This window comes from Malania oleifera, chromosome 2 (genome assembly GCF_029873635.1).
Source record: "Malania oleifera isolate guangnan ecotype guangnan chromosome 2, ASM2987363v1, whole genome shotgun sequence".
NCBI lineage: Eukaryota > Viridiplantae > Streptophyta > Magnoliopsida > Santalales > Ximeniaceae > Malania > Malania oleifera.
In genome coordinates, this window is record NC_080418.1 from 33162191 (window position 1) to 33185224 (window position 23034).

The following is a 23034-nucleotide window of genomic DNA, read 5'->3' on the forward strand; positions in this document are numbered from 1 at the left end:
AAAAAAATAAAAATTAGGAGAATTAGGAAGAAATTGAAAACAATAAATAAAAATTCTTTGAGCCATTTTTTAATTCATGGAACTAGAAAAATGAGAAAAGTTAAAATACCAAAGATGAATAAATTGATTAAAATTCCCAAAAATAACCTACAAAATTGCAGAAAAATCTTGAAAATTGTTATAAAATTCTAGGAATTTTTTTGAAAATTTGAGAATGTTATGGAGTCTATTTGTGCTTAAGTTTGATGTATTTGTATGATCATTTTATCCGTTTATATATATATATATATATATATATATATATATATATATATTATTTCGTAAGTGCGTGCATCCCGATGATAAAATAAAGGATAAAGAGGTGTTTCAGACCTTATCCATATCAGTTCTGAGGGGGGAGGGGGGGTTTATTTGATAAGATCCCTTCATTTGGAGATCTTATTAGACATTCCTAAATCGCACTTGATTCTGCGTTCTCTTTTGAAATTTCAATTGTTTAGGAGTTAATTAAAGACTCTTTGATTCAATTTGGGATAATTTGTGATTAATTACTTTCCCCTTGCTAACTGTACTCCCGATCCCAACTCTAATAAAAGCAGACTGAGACTACTTGTATGTTTAATCTAGAGATCAATAAACAATTAGTAATTAGGTGAACTAACTGCACCTATGAAAATAAAGGTTAGTGGCCACTACATCGATCCATCAATATTAATATCACTCCTCACCATTTCGGACTATTCTCCAGAACATTGCAACAGTATCTATAATTATTTCTTTGATATTTATGCTTTAATATCATTAAAATTCCTTAATAAATTCTAAATTTTAATAAAAGCTTCCATATAAATTTTAACTATTACACTGCAATAGTTAAACTTCACTGTAACTCTCAGCCAAGAGAGACATGCAAATTAAAACGTAGGAAAAAATAGAAGATGCTAAACCAACAAAGAAAACAAGAAAAAGGGAGAGGTAAATATAATAAGAAGAAAGAATTTAGCAACGGCAAAAAGAAGCTGGGAAGCTAAGAAACCTATAGTAAAAAATATAAGCAAAAAAGTGCCAAAGTCTATCCAACCTCAAAAAGTATTGTATCATGTTGGAAACTTGTTTTATTCTTTTATCCCCCAAAATGTGTAGATATGGTCAAATTAAAGTGGTTTAATATTATTGAGCCAAAGCCTGTGCTAGTGTCGTACTTTCTTGGGGCTACATATATTTATAATAGGGTTAGGGAAAAACTAAAAACACACATAGCTCCTATGCCCTATTCAGCCAATCTCCCGCGATTATGGGAAGCTTGGTTTCTTTACTAGGAAATGCTATCTTCATTTTGTCTTCTTGTCCAATTACTGCATCATCATGAAATGCTATGTTAGGAAATGCTAACTTTATGTCATTCCTTAAAATTAATAATATTGTTTTAGCGCCAATGGTATTTAAACTATACAAGCATAAACTAATGAGAAATATAACCATGATAAAAATTTAGCATTATCATGTTAAAATTTTCAAGTTCAAATATTAGGAGAAGTGAGAAAAGATAAAAAATGAAAAATGTACTATTTACCTATGCGTGATATAGGTCTAATATGAGCATCAAATAGACAATAACAAATATAGTGTTTGAAATATGATAGCAATTAATCTTTGAGTAGATGTGTTTTGGGTGGTATCCTAATTAGGCGAGCAATACTATTATATACTAACTTGTAATATTACGGGTTCACTTGGCAAAAGGAGAGCGAGGGAAGCAAAGTTGACCCACCTGTTTTGTTTACCCACTCTTTGGTTACATGTGCTTGTTGTGTCACTAACCTATGACACTCAACATTTTTGTAAATAGACTCATATATAATTTTCTCACCATTGCTCACACCTATTTCTAATTGAAATAATCCAATGAAGTTTGAATAAAATTATCTAAAACTTTGAATGCATGTGCGAACAAGTATAAAAGTTTATCTAAATGGTAAGAGCGATTTGTGACTTTGGTGACCCCAAGATCAAAGGTTCGATTCTTTCTTGAGGCATTACGCCGGTGAATTATCAAAAGTGCGTTCATAGGCAGGTGACTTTCATCTCTCCCGGGTTTGGTGCCGAACCATATTATCCAAAGTGACGCGATGGTAGTTAGAGTCCTGAGTTATAAAAAAATAATAATTTTTTTTTTTATATAAATGATTGGGTACTGTATTATGAACTTGCCCCATGGGGGCCATGTATGCACAAATCTTAAAAAAAGAAACAAAGAAAGAAAGTATAAAATTTGACTACCTAATTTAACCATGCATAAAATTTTGTTTTACTTTTGCCTTGTGGTCAAACATGTATTACTGATTATCAAAATAGTTTATTTATAAAATAATAAAAGAAATTCAATGACTACCTACGAAATACCTAGCACAGTAGTATAGCCCACCAAATTTGATCCATCTCCAATTTGCGTTGGCCTGATCTATGATCTACCCGTATCTTCACATGTTATCAGCCATCTAATATATGCCGTCTAAATAAAATATTATCCAACAATAAGCTCTCTCTCTCTCTCTCTCTCTCTCTCTCTCTCTCTCTCTCTCTCTCTCTCCATATACCTTCAAGAATATATATACATATAATGCATCTCTAAGCAGACTGAAATTATGAATAAATACAAAGTCAATTTTCTTTCTTTATCTTGAACAGTATTACTCTCTCTCTATCTCTCTTGTAAATAATAGTTTGGTACTCAACTCCAGGCGCAGAGATAGCTTCTGTGTACATGCCTGGATTTCATTTTTATGCTCCAAACACAATATAAGTAGATTCTGAAATCAACTGGAAGTAAAATAGTGAATGCTTGGCTTATTTAATTGACTCTGACTCTCTGATCACCATCAGATTCTGAAGGATATATGATTACCTGTCTAGATTTCATGATATTTACATCAGCTGTAGGAGGGTACAGTACCAACAGTACATACAGTATATATATATATAGCTTTTTTTTTTTTTGGGTAGACCCAGAAATATATATAACATCGATCAGATTCAGATCCAAAAAGAAATGCATTTTACCCTGCACTCTCACAGAAATAAAGTACGTACTAGCTAGCTACTTCTTCCATTTCATTCATCAAAACGCTGACTCCCAGAAACTGAAGTTATAAGTCTTATCGGTCTGAATGGATGGATGAATCAGGATGATCGAGATCTCCTCTCCCATCCCACCCCGCTCCACACCTTACCCTTTCAAATCGCACAGTCAGGACCACTCAGTAATAGTACATGTTGACCTTCTCCTGTGTCTTGTTTTCATCGACGAAGAAACTGCTGTTGCACCCACTACTTGCGGTAGCCATTGTAGCACCACTGCTGCCGATTAGCCGCTTTAAATCCTCGAGCTCAAGGTCTTGATCAATAAACTCATGATCTTGTATTTGGGTTTCTCCAAAACACCCATTTGAATAATTTGAATTAGTTTGATCTGCCCAATTGCCATAACTAGTAGTACTGTAACCATTGCTGCCATAACCCATCATGAAGTGCTTCTGGTTGTTTTCTGCAAACCCATTAAAGATACTAATGTTATTGTCATTACTATGATCACCCTGGAGCTCCATTTCCTCTTGTTTTGTTTCTCTGCCAGTGCTCTCATGGGCTTGCAGAAGGGATGAATTATTCATCATCAGATTTGATGGTGACATTGAGATGGGTTGAAAGCTTGGCGTGCTGCTGCTGATGAACATGGACTTGGAGTATGGGTTTGTGTAATAATTGGGAGGACTGCAGTCTCTGCAAGCTGAGGATGAAAAGCTTGGTGATAGTGATGGGGAGGTTGGTGAATGTGAGGCTTGAAGAGGAGATGAGAATGGTGGAATTAGCTGTTCTGCTTGAGATGAAGAGGAGGCCATCATGGATAAGAGTTTCTTCTTAAGCTTGGTGTTCCAGTAGTTCTTGATATCATTGTCAGTCCGGCCTGGTAATTGAGCAGCTATGATTGACCACCTGCACTCGTTGGAATTAATTAATTAATCAAGCTTTCAGTGGGTTGCATATATGAATGAATGATGTTACATTATTGCAACATTCAAGTCAAAAGGGGGGGGGGGGGGGGAAGAGAAAAAAATGTACTAAATATATATTTGTCATTTCTTAAATTATTAATGCATCTTCTATGGGTTTGTCCCCTTTAATTTCATCAGATGGACTTTCAGTTGGGAGCTGTCATTTATCATCGCAGCTAAGAGATGGTAATTGTGGAAAGGGCAACCTTAAAAACTGTAAGTATATGTACTCCAAAAAGAGCCAAAAAAAAAAAAAAAAAAAGAACTTAAAGAAGAATTGATCAGAATCAACAATTAATTTAGATGGAAATCAGAGTACCTGCTTCCAATGCTAGCAAACAAGGTGCAGATTATCCTGTCTTCTTCATCAGAGAATTCACCATGCTTAATGTTGGGCCTGAGATAGTTGAGCCATCTTAGTCTGCAACTCTTTCCACATCTCTTCAGACCTGCCCAGAAATACATACCCCGAGAATCAAATTAAACACCCCAAAGGAAGAAAAACCAAATAATGAGAGAGGAGAGAGAGAGAGAGAGAAACTCTACTGATCAAAACCACTAATTTCATGAAATTCGTTCATTTTTGTTTTGAAATATGTCGATCAGATCACTTACCAGCTTTCTGTGGGAGGGCAATCCAATTCCCACCAGTGCCATTTTTCTCTATGTACTCCTTAAGCTTCGCATCCTCTTCTGGTGACCATGGTCCTTTCTTCACATTTGCCTTGTCACAGCAAGGAGCCCTTCCCATCTCTCTCTCTCTCTCTCTCTCAAAAGACTTCTTATCTTCTGGATCTCTTTTGAACTTTCTAAAAGAACTAAAAGCACTCTCTCTCTCTCTCTCTCTCTCTCTAGCTACTTGAAAAGCCTGTGGAATGAAAGCAGGCTAGTGCCTTTTTATTATGAGAGCTGAGCTTCGGATTGTAAAAGAATTATATATATATATATATATATATATATATATATATTCACAGATACAGAAGTCAGAAGGGTAGGCCTGTTCAACCAGTTCTTTTTTTCTCCCTCTCTCTTTTGCTCCTTAATATACTTATTGACTAGCACCAATCAATACGTATAAATAACTTTTCCATGTCATATATATATATATATATATCCAGCCTTACTCAGTCCCTCCCTTCTATTTCGAAGAATCCAAAGTCTTGTTAGGTGGAAATGCAGTAGGAAATTGAGTTGATAGCAACGGGCTGGTCTTTGACTTGTGAGATCCGTCTCTCATGCCACCGGCTACTCAAGTTATGGGTCACCTATTAATATTTCTACGTAACTTCTAATCAGTGGGGTTATAGTAGATTGGTATAGATGTGCAGTTAACACTTTGGGGATTTTTTTTTTTGCATTTATTTTTCTTTGGATAGAGAGCGCATATGAACTGATTCACTACTAAGTGAATTAGATAGATTTTAGTGTGTACAAAACATTTGAATTGAGTATAAAATCTTCTTACTTGCTCCGACATAAAAACATAATCTAAATCACTTCTCCTATCTACGAATTTCAATTTTTTTGCCCATTATGTTTAACACGGAAGAAGAAGCTAGCGGTTGGTGATCCTTTGTGGAGTGACAAGTTTGTTCATTCTTGCTAAAAATAAATCCTTTAGGGTGTTCCTCTCATCTAGAGCACTTTTTTTTTTTATTCTTATTTTTATTTTTTATTTTTTTTGCAAATTGTAATTTGCATTTTTGCTTTTTGTCTTAAAAGTTACATGTATATATTGTTATTATTCAATTGGACACATCTTCATTGGGATGCATAGTATAAGGGCAAGAAACTACATAATTGCTATATATAACTTGTATTATTGAATTATGTGGTTCCTCAACTAGGTTTATTGAGTGTGTGTATAAAGAGTGTATTACTAATTTGACCTCTTCTCCTTATTCTAGTTATGGCTTCATGGGAAACTAGTATAACAATTCTTTAGAGCAAGGTTAATAATCTTCTTCTCAATCGTATTTGATCCTAGTTTTAGGAAAATAGAGTATGCCTATCCATGTAATTTTAACATTCTTCCATTTGGACCAAAAGCATATGGGATCCTATCTTGGAGAATCTGGAACATAAGATGACATAACGGAAGGCTAAATATTTATCTCTAGGTGGCAGACTTACTCTAATCAAGTTAGCCTTATCCAATTCGCTGATATACTGTTCGTCTATTCTCCCTATCCCAATAGAGATTATAGATATGATTAAGAGATTACAGAGGTATTTCTTTTGCAAGGGCAGATATGAGAGTTTCAAATACTCATTAGTCAATAACAACAACAACAACAAGAAGGCTTAAGTCTCACTAGGTGGAGATGGCTACATGAATCCTTTTTAGCTAGCCAATTTACCTGATCCAATGCATTTTCCTCTATTAGATGAAGGACTATTAAGTCTTTCCTTACTACTTCATTCAAGATTATTTTAGGCCTACCCCTACTCCTTTTCATGTTAGAAACCATAGTTAACTCATTCCTTCTGGCAAGTGCTCTATTAGGCACGCATTTCAAATGTGCAAACCATCTAAGTCGCACCTCTCTTATCTTGTTTTCAAATGGTGCTATGCCTAAATTATTGTATATATGTTCATTTCATATTTTATCTTTTAATATTAAATAGCGCATTGACTCACTCGAAAAATGAGCAGCTCGAAAGTTATCCCAAGTATAGGAGTTTTATCGTGTAATATTAAGCCCAAGGGCTAGATCGTCTCCTCAGGGAATGCGTTTTAATCTCAGATTTTACTTTCTTCCAATCGAAATTAAAAAGGTACTGAACTCAGTTCAGATTCGGGTTTTCAAGATTGTGGAGACTTAAATGAAAACACAAATTAAAGTCCTAAAACTATCACGCACGGAATTAAATAACAATAATGAAAACCCTAGTCTACTTAAGGAAACACTAGATCATACTAACTAAAAATGGAAACTTTAAACATGGAATTAAAATAACAATAATGAAAACCCTAGTCTACTTAAGGAAACACTGGGACACGCGTTAATTAAAAATGGCAACCTAGAACATGAAATTAAAAACACACAATGGAAACTAAACTAGACACATACTAAAAAAAAACCAAACCTACTAAAAATCAAACCTTTAGCACAATTAAGAGATCAAATCAAGACTCACAATTTAAATGCAAACATGAATTCAACGGAAATTTAAAAAAACGTAAACAATAACGGAACACAATAAAAATACAACCTTTACTAATCATAGACCCTAACTAAATCGAATTTCGACAAAAAAAAAAAAAATCTGAATTTAATTAAGAATGCTAAATTAAAATAACTATCAATTAGATAAACAAAGAGATTAATTTAACAATAATGAAATACCCAACATTACTCAACTTAAACAGAAAGAAAGAAAACTCCAATAACATTAAAAAAAAAACTAAACTTTCTTCAATATTCCAAGATTCAAAGAAAAGTAAATAAAAGAAAGAAAGAAAGGAAAAGAGAGAGAGAGAAACAAATCCACGGAGCCGTGAAGTTGCTGCTGTGTTGGAGAAGTTGCTGCTGCGCTTTGGTGGTCTTGCTATGGAGTCGGCTAGTGTTCTGCTGTGCTTGGGGACTGCTGAAGATGGTGGAGGAGGCTGGCCGTACTACAAGAGGGCAGAGGATGCCAAGAAAAACAGAGGAAAGGGGGAGAGTGAGGGAGGAAAGACAAAGGGAAGGAAGAGAGACAAGGGGAGAGAAGCAGAATTGAAAAGAACAAAAAAAACAAACTAAAGAAGAAGAAGAAGAAGAAGAAGAAGAAGAAGAAGAAGAAGAAGAAGAAGAAGGAGAAGAGGAGAATGGGGAGCCATGGGGGCTGCCTCTGTAGGAAGAGAAAGAGAAGGGTTACATAGGATAGGGGGGAAAGCCCTAGACCTGAATAGGAAACCCGAATTGCTATATTTTTTCATTTTTTTCATTCTCTGTTCATCACAAATATTACTCTTTTGGAGCCCGTATCTCACTAAACTCAAAACATGAAAATTGTAGATAATCCTTTCCTCTTTCTCTAGAAATTTGAATGGTCTCGATCGCAGTTTGGACGGAAAAGTTATGCACAAAATACGAACAGGTGTCGGTTTTGATTCCCGAGAATTTTCCTGCGACAAAAAATTACCAAAACTTCATAAATAGTGCAATAAAGTTCAAGAATGATGATTTTGACATTTTATTAAAATATTGGATAATTTTGGACATTTAATTAAAAATATAAACCATAAAGCCCAGGTTAAGATGCCCAATTACGCAGTTTCGGCGCGTAATCACGCATCCACCTTCACAAACACATCTCAGCAACTTTCATTTTTTACATGTTGCTTCTTAGTTACCTAGCATTTTGGACCATAAAGCATAAGTTGGCTTGTACCCTTCTTATAAAACTTTATTTTTATTTTAAGGGTATTCTAGGATTACAAAACACACTTGATGCACTCCTCCAATTTACCCAACTTGTCTTAATTTTATATACTACATTTTCTTTAATTTTTCCTTCACCTTGCATAATAAATCTAAGATATCTAAATCTATCAGTGCTATTAATTTCTTGATTACCTAGTTTAATCTTCTTTCTGCTGCTACTCCTTACCTTACTAAAATTACATTTCAAATATTCTATTTTATTCCTACTTATCTTAAAACCTTTAGACTCTAATGTAGCTCTCCAAAATTCTAGTTTAGACCCCACTCTAGTCCTACTATCATTAATTAACATGATATCATCTACAAACAACATGCACCAAGAGATCTCATTTTGGACTTAAAATAGAACCTTGACGTACACTTATTGCGATTGGAAACTCTCCAAAATCTCCTCCTATAGTCCTAACACTAGTCACTACTCTGTCAAGAATGGAGCTTATGGAAAGGCATCCTAAAAGCTAGTGGAGTCTTGTGGGAGTTAGCTATAATTCAATACGGAAGGGGCAACATATTTCATTTCTAGTTAGATAGGTTGGCAAATAAAGCGCCTCTCAAAAACACCTTCTCAATCCTCTTCAATCTAGCCACTAAAAAAAAAAAAAATGCAAAAGTTTTAGATTTGATCAGAAGAAAGGAGATCTCCCATCGCTGGAACATCTCACTAGAATAATCAGAGGTCCAAACATTATTGACCTTGAGCTTTTGATGAATATGCTTCATCCTTTGCTGTCCTCAGATTTAGAGGAAGACCATTTTTATTGGAAAATCACTAGCAACAAAACATTCACGATCATAAGCCTACTCCTACCTAATCGACAACAGTTAGGGTAACTCCCTTGGAATTCATTACGGAGAAATCTAGAACACCTTTATGGCCTCAAAATTCTCCACTTTCTTATATATATATATATATATATTTTCTAGAAACAAAGTCTTGACAATCGACAACCTATAAGGAAGGGCTAGGTTTTGGCCTCTATATTCACCATATCCAAACAAAGCAGCGAATCTGTGGACTGCTTCCTTCTTGATTGTTCTTATAGGAATCAAATTTAGAGCTCTCCTTTTTTCTTTTAATGAAGCTTCATTGGGTGATTCCCAATTGACTCCCTCAGTTCATTTCCATATGAAGTTCTTCAAATAACAGGGGCAATATCTAAAGCTCAGAGGAGCTGCGCCAGCTGCAATCATTGGGAGTCATGGACTAAACGAAATTGCTTGCTTGGAACTCTTCTTTTTTTGATCAACGAATCTCTGAATCTTTTACCTTTTAAAAAATTTACTTTTTAGATTAAATTACATGACGACAAAATAATGCTGATGTTGAATAAGCATTATTTAATCACAATAGGTTCTAAATGCAACCATGTGTTCTTAATGATATAAATAGTCATATTTGACATGCATGATATCATACATATCAAAATATATACAAACTTGTGACCATTACACATTATACGGGAGTGTGTTATACATAAAACTAAATTGCTAAGTATGTAATCAACATGCATATGTTTCAAAATGTTTTAAGCTTCCACTTAAGATGCATAAGCTTCAAAGAACTTAATTGAAACTGAAAAAAAATACTTTGACATACAACAAAATGTGACTGGATGAAAATATCTCAATTCAATAGTCTATAACATTGCCCTAGATATATAATGAGCCATACATGTGTGAATACTACAATAAATGACCTACAATAAAAATGATCAATGGATAATTGTTTTAGAATAACATAGAAATGAATAAAAATTAAAATTCCAACAACAATAACAATAAAATCTCACCAACCTAAAAAATCAAAGATTTTATTGAATTCATATGATCATTTGTTTTTGAAAGACTTTGGTAATCAAACCTTTACTATAAAAAAACTGGTTTTCAGTGACGAAAGTATTAGTGACGATTCTAAAATCATCACTAATAGTGCTGTATTAGTTACGATTTTAAAACTGTCACTAATACATTCGTCACTAAAAACTAGTTGTCCCGCTCAAACTATCCCGGAAAAATATTAGCGACATTTCTTGGGTATTAGTGATGATTTTAAGTCGTCACTAAAAGACACTTATTAGTAACGGTTAATTAATCGTCACTAATAGTATTGTGTTAGTAGATAAAGTCAACAATATTAGTGACGGTTCACAGAAACCGTCACTAATAATACATTATTAGTAACAGTTCTTTTAGACCGTCACTAATAGTCTATTCTTAGTGACAAATTTTTTAAACCGTCATTAATAGTATTTTTTATTTAAAAAATATAAAATAATTTATTTAACTATATTAGTGACGGTTTATGAAAATCGTCCCTAATAGTCTATTATTAGCGATGGTTTATGAAAACCATCACTAATAATATTTTTTTATTTAAAAAATATATAAAAAATTATTTAACTATATTAGTGATGGTTTAGAAAAACCGTCACTAATACTTTATATTAGCGATGGTCTATGAAAATTGTCACTAATAGGGTTTTTTATTAAATGTTTTTTAAAAGATTCTTATTGAAGATTTAGAAAATCAATAGTTTGGTTAAATGTGTAGAATATTTTTTTAAAAAATGTTTATTTATAGATTTCAATATAATTACAAAAAAGATAACTTGTTTTCAGTTTTTTTTGAAAATTATATAAAATATATTTCGAAATCATTTATTTTGGAATTTGGATTTGAATTTATATATTAGAAAAAAACTTTACCTATGGTTAATATAATTAAAATCCAAAATCTAAACTTCATCGTCCCATTCACAATGCAAGAGTTAAAAATCTATAAAATAATTAAAAAAATATTTTCTAAATTTTATATATAAATTTGAAAATTTTGAAATAAAAACTATTTTCAACAACTAAAAAAATGAAAAAAATAAAATTATTTCCATAAGCATATAGACTGAAAATTATTTATCGTTATTTATTTATCTCATAAATGTTATAAAAATGCAAAATTAGTTAGTTTATGTTCTTGTATGTTCTTGAAAAACTAAAATGAAAAACAATTCAGAATGGATCAAGAACTTCTGGGCAATTTTTTTGACTTGAATTTAACTGGGAGAAGGTTGAAATTTTGTTTGTCCCGCCAATATCATTCCAAACTGGAGTTTCCATTAGGTACTACAAATAGTGGAAGAGTCATATGTTGGCTCGAGCAAATCTAATGAAGTATATGTTTATAAAGATGAGTAAGCCTAAAACTTCACCATATGATCAAACAAGAATGCACAGGGAAGGTTGCAATGCCTTTGTATCGAGGAATCTTAGCAATCCTAGTGAAGGACACTCCAAGATCAAGGTAGAGTCAGTAAGTGAATGGAGCAATGAGGAGGAAGATTTCCCTTTGGGTACGGAGGTTTAACCCAGTGCAATGTGAAATCAAAAGTGACACCAATGGTTCCACCAGAAAAAAAATGTGAAAGTAGTTGTCATGACCCAGTCGCATAAGGAGTACTCTAAACTGTCACTAATATAAGATTACTACTGACGGTCTTGTTGGGAGAAACAACAATACTCAAACTCCCTCTTTGTGTGAATCCGCAGGAAACTATAAAATAGAGCAATATATATGCGGAAAATATATATGTATATATGTATATATATATCCAAATACCACAAGCACAAGACACATGATTTTTATGTGGAAAACCTTATCGATGTGAGAAGGAAAAGTCACAGGACCGTATTCCACTCAAACAATTCCATTAGTAATAATTATAGGAATACATGAGTCTTCTCTAGTCTCAACTAGATGCATACAATCAACAATTATCTTCAAGAAATAAATTCCTTGGCATAAATCAACTTCTACATGAATTAAAGAAAGATCTCACAAAAACAGAGGCTACTGTTCATGGGCTGAAAAAGAATAATAATGAGTGCTCAAAATCCAATCTCCACCGTTTATAATTAAGATTCATGTGTCATGAACATCGCTATAATTTTTTAGCTAAATCGGACGACAAATGCTTATTAATCGGAGTAGTTGATCATGACTGGACAACTTTCTCTCTCTGTGGCGGTAGAAAAAATTGAGGCTACTATTCATGGGATGAAAGCAAACACCAAATGCTTTGAAATCAATATTCACTATTCACAATGAAATTTCATGTGTCATGAACATCCCTATAAATTTTCAGCTCAATCAAACCATGAATGCTCATTGGTCGGAGCTGTTGATAAAGATTGGAAAGCTTTCTCTCTTTGTCGCGGCGGGAAAAACCGAGGCTACTATTCATGGGCTGAAAATCAACACTAGATGCAAAGAATCCAATCTCCACCTTTCACAATGAAATTTCACATATCATGAACATCCCTGTAAGTTTTCAGCTCAATTCAGACCACAAATGCTCTTTGATCGGTGCAATTGATCAAGATTGGACAACTCTTTCTCTCTCTCTCTCTCTCTCTCTCTCTCTCTCTCTCTCTCTCTTTGTGGAAGCCGCGACTCTCTCACCTTTTTCTTTCTTATTTTCTAATTGTGCACTACTCTTTGCAGCAACAAAGGATAAGGTTTAACCCTATTCTCCCAAATAGGCCTCTCCACACATGGGCTCGTATTGGGTAATTTTGGGCCATCCTCACTTAGGAGGGAAACCCAACCGAACAGGTCTTTCTCTTTAAGTATTCTATTAAAGGAAGTCCCACTTTCATCACTGTGGAGGATTTTTTCAGTTTCTTTGAGACAGACTTTGTAGTATATATTGTGCAAAGGCTTCAAGGAAGCATTACTCATTTTTAGCTTTTTCAATAAATTAGGTCCTGAAGATCATTTCTCACTTTTTCCCTAATAAAAGCAACCTCAATCTATTTTTCCTTATAATTTTTCTTCTTTTCTTCCTAGAAAAAAATTTAATCTAAATTAAGGCTAAATAAATGTTTCAAGTGACAATTTAGAATAGTTGTTGACAATTATGAGATAAAATGGCAAGATGACATAAAAAATGATCTTATCATCTATTTATTATTGAAAAAAAGTGAAAAAATATAAAAAAGAAAAACACAGGCAGAATATTAGTGACAATTCTTAAATCCGTCACTTTAGAAACCGTCACTAATAATAGACTATCAATGATGGTTTCTCCATAACCGTTACTAATAGTCTTATATTAGAAAGGTTTTATAAAACCGTTACTAACAGTGTTTTCTTTATTAAAAATTATATAAAAAATTTTACAGACTTTAAGTGACGGTTTTTGGAGTATTAGTGACACGTTTAACCCGTTAGTAATACCCTAAAATCTTAAAACCCTAGCCGGCGTTCATTTCCCCCAATTTTCCCCCATCTCCTTGATCTCCCTCCTAATTTCCTCCTCCTCCTTGTACCCATCCTCTTCAGCAGCCCCCACCATTCGTTCCTCTTGCCGCTGCCTCTCGCGCCAATACCGTCAGTTGCTACCTCCATTGATGTCATGAGTTGCTCCCTCTGCCGCTGCCGCTACCGCCGAGCCTCCCTCCTCCCTTGCAAGTTCTTTTTCTACAATTTTCTCTGTGTGTGTGAGTATTTGTGTGACAATGTGTGTGAGTGTGAGTGTGTGCGTGTGCGTAAGTGTGTGTTTGACGGTGTGCGTGTGAGTGTGTGTCTATGACATTCTGTGTGTGTGTGTCTCTGACTGTCCTCATTATTTTCCTTTTCTTTCTTTTCATCAACTAAAATTCTTGATCTAAATGAATCCTAACTTTCAAAAATATCATTTATAAAAATCATTACAATCATATTTGTGTGTTTTTAAAATTCATTCATTTTGCTTTATTAAGTCTAAAACGCCCTTCTTAAATTCACAAACTGTCATTCAAAATTCTAATTTCTTATGTTTGGAAATGTTTTGGATTTGACTAAGATGTAATATAAAATTATATTGAAATTTGTCTAAAGTCACCTAAATCTAAATTGAAAGACCAAAATTCATGCTTCCAAATGGAACCTTTATATATTTGGAAGTATAGATTTTGAAAGTTGAATTATAATTTATGCTAAATTTTAAAATATAAGATATGATTTTGTACTATATTTTATCAAGATTTATATAAATTTATATTGTTTATGCAACCAAATACGTAGGATTGTTGTTCTGTTGAAAGGCAGGAAGCTGATATTTCATTTTTGGAAGCATGAATTTATTTGAGTTGGATTTTGTTGAGACAAGGTGAGTGTGGAATGCAGGTCTGTTTCATGCACTTTTTGTCTTTTATTTTATTGTTGCAATAGTTTGTTGGTGATTTAGCTTGTTCCCTTAATTTTAGCATCCAATTAGTTTTTTTTTTTGAATGATCTATTATGGGATTAATTTGATTCAAAAATTTTGGGTTGCGAACATGATTAGCTAAGTTTTACAACTTGGGTTGCGGTTCAATGTCGGTTGCTTTCCATAATTTATTAGGTTTCCTTCGATGTTATTGTTAAACTTTTATTTGGCTAAAATCGGAAATTGAAGACATCATTGATAAATCGCTTGCTCTTATTTTTTATTTTATTGTTGATGTTAGGCACAACAAAACCTTGATTTAATATAAGATTTTCATCAATTAAATTTACATGAATTTCGATTGATGCTTAGTATTTTTCTTAAGTACTTCTCATTTTGTTTACTATTTTCATAAACATAAAAAACCTGTTGATTTTTTTGGATTCCGATTGGAATTACATAATTGCTTAATCCTTCCTTAGTTCTTAAAATTAGGGGTAGTGATGACTAAAAGGCTTAGGAAGTTGTTTGTGCCTAAAATGACAAATCTTGGTATATGCATTCACTATACACCTTTGGCATACTAATTAAGAATGGGACGTTAGTCTCCACATTTGTCATATCATTCCTCCGAATGGTTCAAAGTAAACCTAAGGAGATATTCATTGTGACTTTCTAGTCCTATATGCCTTATGAGATTAGCACACCAACCTATTAACCATATTGTATTAAATAATTATATCTCTTTGATGGATAGTTTATATTTTGACATGAACTATATTGGACTATTCTGAATCGCTTAAATATCTTGGATTGCCCATTTGTTTGGAACGCCAACTGCATGGCTGATGCAGTATTGTGAAATGCATGCTGATAGGTGATAATAGGAGTGCATGCTAATTGAATTGAATGCCACCTACATGGCTGATGCAGTGACTTGTGTATTGCATGCTGGTAGATATTTTTAGGTTCTTGCACTCTTAATCTGAATTACTTGTTGTAAACAACTAGGATTTTGGAGCATGTCTTTATGGAAAAATGTTCTATTTACAGATGACATACTGTCGAAATTTCGTTAGAATTTTCCTAAAATAATCAAAAGTCCATAAACCATGCGCTAAAATGAGTATGCTATACTGCATGCTAAAATATTTTTGAAAGTATGTTTGTATTTCAATTAGGTCCTGAATTGTCTAGTGTTGATAGTTTTCATCAAGTTCATTTAACAATTTAGCATTAGAAACTTGTTATGGGAACCTATAAGAGTTGTTTTACATATAGGGCCTTTGTGTAAGGATCCCACATTAGGTGTGCATTACGGAGATCTTGGGCGTATAAGAATAGTTTGAGTTCCAAATAAATGAGGGGTCTTTTAGAACACCTAATTACATAAAACGTCAAATAAAAAAATGTGAACATGGAAAGGATTAATAAAAACACCTCAAGAGCAGTGGGTGGGTTGCTTGTGAAGATGACTACATTTTAGCAGGGTCATTAAAAGACTATCTTCGTAGCAGTAGGCAGATGAAAACAATTCTTGTTATTATCCTCGGAAGCAAAACATGATATATATCAGGTGATATATTAGCAAACATCGCTAGTGTGGTTGACACTACAGATGAGAATCTGGATGAGTTGAATATAAAATGGAATAAGCAACCCATGCCCCCTTAAGTAGAATTCTTGAAGAGAAAGACTGTCACTAGTAGTCTAAAATTATCCGCTAGTTTCACCTTTATAAGTCGACTGAAGATCCCCCTAAGGGGGTGGATTATTAGTGACGATTTTTTAAAACCGTTCCTAATAATGCTCGTTAAGGAAAGAACTGTTGGCCTTACAAGACTTAAAATCTTGTTTTGATGATAACAAATCAGAAGAACTTAACATATTTGGTTAAGTAATGATATTTCAAGACTCAAGTATGTGAATACATGGTCAAGTGCTCACAAGGATCATTGAAAGCTTATACTCCAAAGAAAGATGATCAAATGAAGCTTAAAGAATATTAAGGCATGAATTCAAAGAGATTCAAAGATAGCTCAAGCAACACCAACATGAGAAAAGTATGTGGAAATCTAAAGCTGACTCAAGCTCAAGTCAAAAGGAACAAAAAGCAATATACCATGGAAGACTTCAAGTTTAGAGTTTTAGGCTTTAAGACCAATATTGTAACTACTTCATGTTTAAATATCTCATGAAATATTTTGAAACTCTTTAGGGGTTAATTATGGACTTAGAAACCTTATTTCAAATCCCAGAAAATGTTTTATAAGTAACCAAAGCAAGAGAGAAAAAAGAACTTTTGAAAACAAAACTGAAAAACCAGAATATGGTCTGCCTAGATGGCTGAGGTGTCTGTCCAAAAGACTGAAGAGTTGCCTCAGAAGACTGAAGTTCAACTTTAGTCTACTCTAGAATTTCTTTAGAAGACTGAAGAATAAGTTCAGTCAGGTGAAGATTTTCTTGTTGAAACACAGAAGAGGTAGAATACCCTCAGAAGACTGAATCCTTCAGTTCAGTCGTTTGACCCTGTATCCAGTTCAAATTTTTTCAGAATTTTAAAGTTCTTTAGAAGACTGAACCCCGACACTTCATTCTACTAAACACTGTTAACGACTAATTTTTTTTAAATGTTTTAAATTTCAAATAAAGGTTTATTGTGCCCCAAATATTATGAAAACTTGGGATATACTCCAAGTAATCTTGGGCAACACGAAATTACTTTTAGAAGCCTATAAATACATGGGTTTAGCAAATTAAACTAACCAAGAAATTCAAAATCTGTTCATAAGCTGAAAGTCTTGCTCCTCTCTTTTGCTCAACTTCCTACAATACTAATTTGCTAAAAATATGAAGTGCTGAAACATCCTAATCTGAGTTCTATTGCTGATTCTCATCTAGAGAAGAAAATTGGTGAATTCATTCTTGAGCTTCAATCTATTTCAATTTGATATTTTCATATTCAAGTATATAGTGCTTTAAATTTTACTAATCTGCTCTTGTGAGAGTGTTATTGTTGACCTAATTGGTTACACCCAGTTTTGATCATGACAAATATTCTTGGTATTGATGGTTGTACTAAGACTTGCATACAGGTTCACTGTGCACGTGTATTCGAACTGAAGGACATATCATGATGGCTTGCGGTGTTTGTGCCGATGAGTGAAGAAGTTATGTATTGTATTTGTAATTCTTTTTCACTTTCTTCATTCTAGGATGTAATATTATTATGGACTGTACACTCCTATGACTTGTAATAATTTGCATCAAGCATGATAGGTAGGTATGCTCAAATCGACCCTAGTTGGACTTTAGGTACCTACACAGACCATAGAAAGACCTTAGGAATGGTCGACTGACGCCGGATTTTTTTCGTGTCCTAAAAAAGACCTAGATTGACCTTAGGATTCCCTATAATTTATAAAAATATGCCCTATAGTCTTAAACATTAATCATTATATGAATAAAGTTAATATACATAGGGAATAGGACCGAAATACATTAAAAATGCATGTTCGGTCGACCATACTTTCACAATGAAAATCTATCGGTAGACCGAACCGGTCACCAGGTCAACAGTTTGACCATTGCCTGGTCGACTGAACTCTCTCCAAGTCAACAGTTTGACCACACGGTCGACTGCACCTATTGCTTAAGTCGACCGCCTGGCCGACCGAGCTCCTACATGTGTTTGGCCAACCGCCTGGTCGACCGAACTCCTTAGTTCAAAGTCTCCTAGTCGACCGAACCGTGCTAGAATGAAAAATTGCCTAAAAAATCTTACGTACGGTCGACTGAACTCTTAGTTCATTTTTTCCTTTGTCGATTGAACTTGGACACTTGGTCAACCTCAAGTCTGGTCGACCAGTGCTCTCGGGTTGGAAATGTTTTTGCCGAGGTTAAATTTTTTAAACAGGGTTAACTTTTCTAAAATGTTTTTTAAACAATCCTAATAATACCCTACATGTTCTGAACGGTTATATTTTTTGGGAACCCTATATATGTCCCCTCATTTACAAAATTTAGGGCAAGATTAGCAAAACAATTATAAAATTTTCTTTGATTTTCAAAAGCTCATTTTCTCACATTCAAGCTTCATTCTTTTATTCTTACTCATCCTCATTGCAAATCTAGCTAAGTAAAAGTATTATTGTGAATTTCTAGTTAAGCTTACACTCTCGTTAGTTATAGTTGATTGACATACATTTTTATCCGAGAGTAAGCTTGAGCTTTTCTAGGAGACTTCATTAATAAGTCTTGTGTAGGAAAACTTCGTAGAGCTTGTGAGTTTTGCATCATCATTGCAATACTCAAGAGTTTGTATTGCTTTTTGTTTGTGAAATAAACTTTTACGAACCGTTTTCAAATATCCTGTGTGCTTAACTTTGAGAAAAATACTTTTGGGATATTTGCTTGTGAAGATCTTTGTTATTGTACCTTTTGATTGATAATATCATCTTGACACAAAGATCAAATAACTTTTACTAACTGATTTCAAATATCTAGTGTGATTTACTTTGAGAAATATTTTGTTGAGATATTTGTGCATATGCAAAAAGATCTTTGTTGAAATATCCTTTGATTGATTTTATCTTATTGAACACAAAGATCAATCATTTTATAAATTGAATCTGAATATCTCTTGAGGTTTATATTTGCACAAAAATATTTGTTGAGATATTTAAAGTGTGCTAAGGATCTTTGTTTGTGTATTGCGATTGAAATCATCATTTTGACACAAAGATCATATCATTTACACTCTCATGCATTGATTGCAATATTTGCCTTGATATTTTAGAGTAGACACTTAGACTACATTGAGCATATTTACATATTATTCGTGCTTGCAATATTGCTTGAGCTATACTGGTGTACATATCTGCTTGTGAAGAAGCGTATTTCCGTGTACAAAAATTTCATACCATTCGTTGTATTCCAGGCACGGGCTTGAAGAGGGAGACTAGCCCTGTTGAATAGTCTTATACTGGATTAGACCTGGTTAGGAAAGCTAGGTGCGCCATCCTGGTAAGGCGTGTTGGTTAAGGTCAGCCCCATGAATTGACTTGGTTGTAATCGGTGCCGTTCCACCCGTTAAGTGTAACGACCTAAAAAATTAAATTATTTTTTATATATACAAACATATGAATTACTCTAATACCTCGGCTATGAAATCTCAAGCCTTAGAAGGGCACTGGGTTATTCCTGTATATAATAAACATACCTATGCAGCGGAAAACATAAATCATACAACCATATACATACATACAATACCAGAATTCAGTATTTCCAGACCATAGTTATATTTTACATCGCTCTCCAATATCATCTACCCCAAAATACAATACTCTGTTCAACTCATCCTATATACAGGGCAAACAAGTAATCACTCTATCTGCGAGCTTGACATGCTCGCCTAACTGGCTTACCTGAAAAATGTTAAAGTAATGGGGTGAGACGACGCTCAGTAAGTGGAAATATGCTATTATTAGTGTGTGGCTACTAAGTTGCATACTATTTTAATAACATCTGAACTGTATAAAATGATAAATCTGTAAAACATATCTTACATTTCTCGTAGTTTAAAATATAACTGTATCATCTGAATTTTCTACTTTTCATACTACTAATATCATACTATATTTATCAAATACTGTAAAACTGTATATATATATATATAGATACATACATAACTGTGCTTTATCCCTAGAACTTTGTATGTCATTATTTGACCCCTCATGGCAGGGTTGTGCAGCTCGTAGGCGGGACTCAACGCTGGTCGGCCCTCTAGGAAGTCACTGTACTCTACACTACCTCAGCTCGGCCAAACTGCATCCACTCCTAGCCGCAGAACTGGATTGCTACCTTGTCAAATCGCCCCCCTCAACCCAGCGAACTAGGGAGCTGCAACCACTTTGATCATAACTTGACGGTACCCACACACTATTTGAGATATGTGGTTGCACTCTATCTGTATTAGCAACGGTACCGTGCTCTGTTATCTGTATCTATCTGTAATATTTCGCAGGGATCTGATACCATATATATATATATATATATATATATATACACACACAATACTATAATATTTCTACTATTTTCATCATGTTTCCAAAATAACCATAGCACTATAATTCTGTGCTATAAATACTGTAATAACTGACTATCATAACTGTAGCATCTTGATGCTATATCTGTATATCTGACTGTATAATTTTCCTGAATAATCTCTCTGTATAATCTGTCTGTATAAAATGAGCGTTATGGTATTAGGAAACATGACATTCTGTAAATTCTGTATATACTAATCTAAATAAATTGTGTTATACTGAACTAAATAAACACTATAATATACTGATTTGAATAAATATCTGTAATACTCTCATTTGAATAAATATCTGTAATATACTTATCTGAATAAATATCTGTGTATATCAGTCTATATTTGTATATACTGTATATCATGATATGCTGTAAAAAGCTGTATAAATTCTATTTCAGATAATTAACTACTTAGGCCACACAATCATTAAAACTCTTATTCTGTAAAAACTGGATAATGAACTGGTATATATATAAATCTCTGATAACATCGTTAAAACTCCTAGCATAACATACTTCCCTTACCTGATTTTTATAAAGGTCCCCTACTTTCAGTGGCCCTACTCCTGCAGGGTTCCCACTCAATATCCCGAAAACAACATCTCCCAGAATAAAATATCATTATTTTTCTACATACAACATTTTATATAACTCTGGGGAGGGAAAATTATAAATAAAACGCCATACCCTGAAATTGGGATGGAATTCGAACCACTCCCACCAACGATCCGCTCCGGTAGACTTGTAGAAAACTTTCCCAGGAGCATTGTGGTGGCCTCAGATCGTCGATCCGGCGAGAAACGGAGCCAGGATCGAAGAGAGAAGGAGAGAGAGACGTTTAGAGAGAGAGAGAGAGAGAGAGAGAGAGAGAGAGAGAGAGAGAGAGAGAAAGAGGTTTTTGTGCCAATCTTTGATGAAAAATCGGGTTTTAACTATTTATAGCCCCAGGTTCGTCGACGAGACACGTCATCTCGTCGACGAGTCCCTGAAGAAAGTTCGTTGATGAATCTTCACCTTTCGTCTATGAATTTCAGACTGCCATAAATCCCCTCTCGGTATCTTCTCGTCGACGAGACGGGACCTCGTCAAGAAGACCCTTATGTATTCTCGTCAACGAATCCCCTGTGTTCGTTGACGAGACCTTAATTAGTTACTTGGGTTATTACATTCTCCCCTCCTTATAAAATTTCGTCCTTGAAATTTACTATCTGCGTTGAACACCATCCATACAATCTACCATCCCATAGAGGCAAATGATCTACTTATTTTATTACTTACCCTCACTAATGGCTAAGGAATATATTGGTTACATTCTAAATTCTTGAAGATTACACATATAAAACTAAAAGACTACCCACTAACTAAATTAATACACGTAATGCAAAAGACACATTACCTAACTACTTACATTTTACCTGATTACCACTAATCCTCTTGGAAAAAATGTTGGTATTTCTGTCTTATTTTATCCTCAATTTCCCATGAAGCTTATTCTATAGCATAGTTCCACCACAAAACTTTCACTAGCTAAATTTATTTAGTGCGCAATTCTTGTGTCTTCCGATCTAAGATCCATATTGGTGTTGCCTCATAGGCTATTGAATCCTTAAGCTCTATCTCTGCATAGCTAATTATATGGGATGGGTTTGGGACGTATTTCCTTAACATAGCAACATGAAACATGTCATGTATTCTTAAATGAGCTGGCAGCAAAGCTAGCTTATAGGCAACTGACCCTACTCTCTCTAGTATCTCAAAAGGGCCAATATACCTAGGGCTTAGCTTGGCCTTCTTCCTAAACCTTATAACTCCTTTTAGAGGAGCCACCTTCAAGAATACTCGATCCCCCACATCAAACTCTAATTCCTGGCGGCGAGTGTCTGTGTAGCTTTTCTGCAGATTCTGCATGGTACTAATTCTTTTTTTAATTAGTCGGACCTTACTATAAGCCTGCTGTAATATCTCTGGACCCAAAACTCGCCTTTCACCTACTTCGTCCCAGAAGAGAGGAGAACGACATCTCCTACCATACAGTGCCACGTAAGGTGCCATGCCGATGCTAGCTTGATAGTTGTTATTATAAGCAAAATCGACTAACGGCATAAACTAGGTCTAGCTACCCCCAAAATCTAACACACACATCCGAAGCATATCCTCCAATATTTGAATTGTTCTTTCAGTCTGACCATCTATCTGGGGGTGGAAGGCAGTGCAGAACGCTAACTGTGTACCTATAGCTTCCTAAAAACTTTTCCAAAATCGTGAAGTAAA

At 34.2% G+C, this 23034-nt stretch overlaps 1 protein-coding gene across 1 annotated transcript; it reads right to left on the reverse strand.

The window, feature by feature from the left end:
• Positions 1-2855: 2855 nt before the first annotated feature.
• Positions 2856-4957, reverse strand: LOC131149008 (transcription factor RAX2-like). The gene is made up of 3 exons (XM_058099042.1): positions 4665-4957; positions 4369-4498; positions 2856-3990 (listed from the first exon to the last, which is right to left on the reverse strand). Exons 1-3 carry the CDS (start codon positions 4798-4800, stop codon positions 3258-3260), a joined length of 999 nt encoding a protein of 332 aa, XP_057955025.1. The 5' UTR covers positions 4801-4957; the 3' UTR covers positions 2856-3257.
• Positions 4958-23034: the final 18077 nt, after the last annotated feature.